The sequence below is a fragment of the Mycena indigotica genome (assembly GCF_014461135.1).
Source record: "Mycena indigotica strain 171206Taipei chromosome Unknown Mind.scaff0013, whole genome shotgun sequence".
Lineage (NCBI taxonomy): Eukaryota > Fungi > Basidiomycota > Agaricomycetes > Agaricales > Mycenaceae > Mycena > Mycena indigotica.
In genome coordinates, this window is record NW_023503012.1 from 1,868,242 (window position 1) to 1,874,004 (window position 5,763).

At 53.6% G+C, this 5,763-nt stretch overlaps 1 protein-coding gene across 1 annotated transcript; it reads left to right on the top strand.

Annotated features, from left to right (window-relative positions):
- Positions 1–2,740: 2,740 nt before the first annotated feature.
- On the top strand, positions 2,741–4,660 carry MIND_01281200 (uncharacterized protein; the record flags this gene model as incomplete). The annotated part of the gene is made up of 5 exons (XM_037369283.1): positions 2,741–3,099; positions 3,146–3,196; positions 3,242–3,305; positions 3,356–3,663; positions 3,712–4,660. 5 exons carry the CDS (start codon positions 2,741–2,743, stop codon positions 4,658–4,660), a joined length of 1,731 nt encoding a protein of 576 aa, XP_037214489.1.
- Positions 4,661–5,763: the final 1,103 nt, after the last annotated feature.

The following is a 5,763-nucleotide window of genomic DNA, read 5'->3' on the forward strand; positions in this document are numbered from 1 at the left end:
CCTCCTCCTCCAAAGGTTCATTTTCTTGCAGATTCCTTTTCACAACTCATTTAGCTCAGGAGGATAAAGAGAAGAAGGAGCCAAAGGAGACGGAACTTGCTTATCGTGAAGAGATGTCAATAGTGAAGGAGAATCTGATTTGTAGCGACAAGGACTGTCCCCACGACTATTGCTACCGCCGCCGTGGGCCGAATGGCGACAAGATTGGACCACATGTGGCTGCAAATTGGGAGATGATCACGCTCTGGGCGCGGCTCATGGTGCGTAGTCTCCACCATCACAGAGAGTCAACTCATGTTGTCCACAGAAGAACAACCCTTCAGTCCCTCGTGACTGTAGCGTCCCACCAAACAGCATTAAGTTTGATGCGCTCCTCGATCAGAAGGACCGCCGCCAGCAACGAAGCTCACGCCCGGGTGCTACCACAAACGCCGAGGTCAAACCTGATATCCACATCCATCTTGCTGATGGTCCCCTCGGCCCGTCGTTTACCAATCACACCAAATCTGCTGTAAAGCGTGCTCGCCCGGAAGAAGACGACGACGAAGATGACAGTGCCATCGTTTCCATCTCCGACCTTCTCCGAGACCTTCAAGCCCAGATGCCGGAGAACAACTTTATGCAATACCAAGCAAAGCTTCAAACGGAGAAGGTCTACTACTGTCACCAGTTACTCGACTTCACGCGGACGGAGCTGATGGACATGGGCATCGACCGCGGTGTTGTCAAGGATTTGATTCGCGGTGCAGAGCGAGCACTCCGGAAGGCCAAGAAGAGCCGAATCGAAGGGAAGGAGAACCAGGTCTAAGTCACTCCATTTGAAGTTTGAAAGTATCATACAATAACAACCACATAACTACTGTAAATGACTGTATTTTTACCGTACATATCCCTACTGTACAACAACATTGACTCGTATTTCTTCATTCAAACAACGTAGCCACAATCAATATACCAACCATAGATGTTTTCGGGAGTCATCGCCTCGAAAACAGCCTCCCAAAGAACCCCAAATGGATCGACATCGCCATCACCGGTCAACTCGAAGAGAGCATAGTCTCTGTTTCGTCGTAGCCATGCCTTCATCGCAGAGAAGCCTTCTTCGATAGGATTGAGGTCGGGAGAGTAGGGTGGGAGGTAGACAAGTCGCATTCCACTGGGAAGAGACATAAGGATACACTGTAGGCCTCTGCAGTCTGGAGAAGACTCACCGAGCTTCAACGATATCACGGAGGTTGTCAGCATGGTGGCTGCTGGCGTTGTCCATGACCAGGACCGAGTTCGGCTGTGGGTAAGGGTTCATTTGGTCCAATAGGCCGCGGATGTATTGCTCGATTCGATGGCCGTCGCACGAAGAGTGATGATATCGAGGTGAAGGACACCGTCGAGCGAGATTGCAGGCAAAACCGAGTATCTATATCATGTAAGAGCTATGAACGTTCAGGAAACGAAAGATGAACTCACTTGCTGCCCCGAATGAAAAAATCTCGACGTCGAGCCCTCTGTCCCGTTGGTGCCCAACCTCCCTTCCTCTGTGTGGTTCGGCGATCACAATGAGATTCGTCAAGAAACACCAGTGTATTTGCTGGGTAGAGGTCGCCGATGAGGGCCTGATACTCGGTACGCTTGTCCTCGTTCCGTTCCCTTGCAGTTCGTGAGATCTAGCTAAGTTTGAGAGTGTAAAATAATGAAAAAAATATGCTCGTACCGATTTGAAAGTGAAGCCCCGTCGGTGAAGCATTCGACTGATTGTGGACTCATCCAGATCAATGCCCATACCCTCCCACAAGCCATCGCGCAGCTCTGAGAGCATCGAGTCGGCTTTATGTTCAATAAGACATTCCAAATACTGTGCAAAGGTCAGTGTATTGCGAGAACTGTCTAGAACAGACTCACAAACTCATCCAAGCTCGTGGCCGCTCGTGGCCGCCCCTACTTGGCCTCTCGGAGGTGCTACAACGTCTCCATACAGATGCTCGTTTCGCACAGCCCGGCGAATCGTCATGAGTACCCATTGCACGAGGCCGGCAACCCGGGTGTTGCTAGGGACAGTTTGCTTGATGGTTGGTATAACGCGTTTGCGCTCGGGGTGGATGTAGTGGTAGTTAGACATAGGGAAGGAGGGAGTCGAGGGTTATGGTAGCCATGGGGTGGAGCTAAAAGTCGTCATGCCGTGACTAGCCGAGATGTGACAAAAAATTGACATGGCCTACGATTTTGCAATCAGCTGTAATTTGATCCTGATATCAAGCACATCCTGTACCAGTGTGACTATGTGATGTCTGGTGATGTTTTGGTATGATATTGGGAAATTGTCAGGCCGGGTTGGTGGTGTATCATCCATCTTATCTACAACACTGGCAAAAACAGCTGACAATGTAGGCACTGAGTAAATTTTATAAAATTCATACCATATTGGACCAAATCTGTGACTGTCTGGTCCCAGTTGTAACACGTAACAGAGCTCAAATGAGTCCTGTCCGGGCTGCCATGTAATGTGTAACCCAAGCAGTTGATTAAAATAATATAGTAAGTATAGAAGCTGCTGTTTGTAAATTTAAGCCAGGATTCACCGGGTCCCATTTAATAAATTTCTAGATCATCTACCAGTCGCGGCTTCCCCCCCTCGAATTCCTCATTGGACAGCACTGAGTGGGAACTCCGGCTCATTCGCACGTGATCAGAACGAAAAAGGCCGCGATCAGCGTGACGTCACACCTTTCGCTCTTGACTGAAGACCATGACGACGGTGGTCCCCAGTCCCGTGCCAGACGCAGACCCTGCCGCAAAATGGCGTTTCCCGCCGTTCCCGCCGCCACCGCCCGGCGTCAGTATCGTGCCATTCGCGGATTTCGTCGAGTGCGGTATTCAGGTGTTTGGGGAGTGGGTGGACGGTGCGCCGCGCGACGGGCGCGGGATCGTCACGGTAGTACTTCCCGCTCGCACGAAAGACACCACCGCTGTTGAGGGAGGAGTTGCGGTCAGCAAGAAGAAGAAAAAGAAAAAGAAGACGCAGGCGGTCGTCGCTGCTGCGGGCGACTGGTGGACGGTGTGGGCGGGGTATGCCGCACACGAGCGGTTCCGCGTGCCATACGACAGGTGTGCTTTCCCTGTTGGATGGGGGAGGGGGCTAACGCAGTTGTAGCGCGATCGATCCGATTAGCCGGCTGCATATGGCGTACGACGATTTCGAGCAGTGAGTCTTAATTCGTTGTGGGGTCATTTTCTGAACTCAAGACAGGTACTATGGTATTCCGCAATTGACCGCCAGCTCACACAAGTACGTCTGGGACATCGTCAATGCGGTGAGTGGCGTGTGTATTGATATATATTTGGTCTCATCGATTATCCGCAGCTCAAGTACTTCGTTGGCGCCGACAAAGGCCTGTCGAACATGAAGCTGGGGCATGGCTCGGAGGGCGGCGATGGCGCGATGGATGACGATGACGACGGTTTTGGCGACGACGGGGACTTTGACCTTGGTGCTCCGGTTGGGACGACTGCGGAGGAGAGCCAACTTGAGATCAGCGCAGAAACCAGGTCGGAGCAGGGAGATGGCGAGCCCGCACCGCGTTTCCGCAAGGCCCAGGCATTCCTCGACGACCCCGCATATGCAACGCAGGTCTTCCTGTCGTCGCACCTGATCGACAAGGGCCTTTGTTGGTGCGTGTTTGCAGTTCTCACGGCGATCTAAGACCTAATAGGTCGCAGGGAGCAGCGCAAGCTCATCGCCGCGCCGCACGTAATGCGCTTCTTCCTTACTTTCCTCCACCGCACGGGCGTGATCGCCAAATCGGACTTCGACAACGCTATGCTCATTGTTCAGACCGCGAGCGTTGACCTCCCGGGCACGCTTGCGGTTTCTAACGTGCTTCCGGACGCGTGGCGTGTTGCGTGCGAGGGGGCGTGGGGAAAGGCATATGAAATCAAGTTCGAAATGGACGAACGGCCAGCGAAACGGGCCAAAATCGACGGTGAAACGGAGAATATCGAGCTCGAAAATGGCACGACGTTGGTTGGGCAGACTGTGGACAGCGATGAGCTCATGGGTGGCGACAGCGGTGGCGAACAAAATAACGAGGACGCGAACGGGTGGGGCGGCAGTGGTGGGTGGGGTGACCCTGAGACGACAGAGAATACCGCTGGCTGGGGCGAACCTGCAAGTACTACCGCCGAAGAGCCCAAGCCGATCCCGACTCTGGCTTCGATCCTGGGCAACGACACGCGTGCTGCCGCCGTCAAGGAGCGGTACACCCCGGGCCTCGTCGAGCGGGCCATGCGGCGCATCGCCAGCGTCGGCACGGACGGGCCGCTTGCGAAGGTCGTGCTCGCGCCGTGGCCCGACTGGAAGCCGAGCGTTCCGGGAGAGCAGGACAACGGCCCGACCGTCCTGCGGCCGTCTGGCCCACATGACAGCTACACGGACGACATTACCCTGCGCGTGCTGCCCGCGTGTGCGGCCGTCCTCGCGCAGCATGTCGGGCTCGGGGTGTGGGGGACGTGGGTGCGTGTGGACGCGGCTGGGCCGGCGGGGGATGACGACGTTGATGTGGAGGGGTGGTATGTCCAGGACGTGACCCTGGTGATCCCGAGCTATTGGGCGGCGGCGACGGGGGCGTGTGGGATGTTTAACACGAAGGGGAAAGAGATTTCCACTTGAATTGCTTACTGACGAACGACCAAAATGTAACAAACTGTGCACTACGTCATAACAGCTAGTACCGAGAATAGCTATTCAAAATATAGCCGCGTTTCAGACCTAGTCGTGATTCTTGGGCACCACTCACTCAATCTTTTGCTTGCCGCCTGGCCTGTTCCGGATAACTTGAATAATATTTACCACATAGCTAGATTTGACAGGGCATTTTCCTTGACTTGTGATTTAAATTTCAGATGTTTGAACAGAATGACAGCCGTGACTATCAGGACGACTGCCCCATGCTTGGAGATAAATCCTCTAATAAGATTATCGCAGTATACAGTGCCGTCCAGATGTCTGGTTGTCAGGCTTTAGGTTGAGGTTGTTATTCGTCCTTCACTCCTATTCAGTCATGTTGTCCTGTTTAACTGCCCTCAGGCTTCCACACGTCCTGATCATTGTGTGGACCCAAGACAATATTTCACAAATTATATATCAGGAGTTGATTTATGTGAATCAGGTGGAATTCAGGATCTCACCTATTTACTCATTAGTTTACTAGATGGTGAGCAGGATACAGTAGAGTTTGTTACTGTACTATTTAAACTGTAGCTTTGGCCAGTCTTACATGTCATGTGCTAAACTTACAGGGTTAGAAGTTCAGAGGGAGGCTCTAACAAGAGTCCCAGCAGGGGAGAATCTAAATGCCAGGGAACCTCCCTTTCGGCCCCTGGCCACTCCCCTCCGGAAGTCCCTCCGGAATCACCATCAGGGATCACTAATGCCATCGGAGACCTCTCTGGATGTGGACGCACCACTTCCCTCTGAGACCTCTATGGCCTTCTAGCCTCTCTGGGCTGTCACTTATCAAGGTCTCCCTACGATCTCTATCCGCTGGACCTCTTGGGTGTCCCCAACCTATAGCAGCGTTCGGGCTTACGTTCGGATGGCTGAGCTTTGCCATGGCTCCGCTCTCCACTCCGCCACCACGGCCCCCGTCGTCGGGTCTTCCCCTGGGTGAGGCCTACTGCCGTTAAGGCTCGTGCCCACTGCAGCGCCCCAGGCTGCACGCCCTCACACCTCCACCTCTCTGGAGACGTCCGGAGACGTCTCCGAGTGACCCC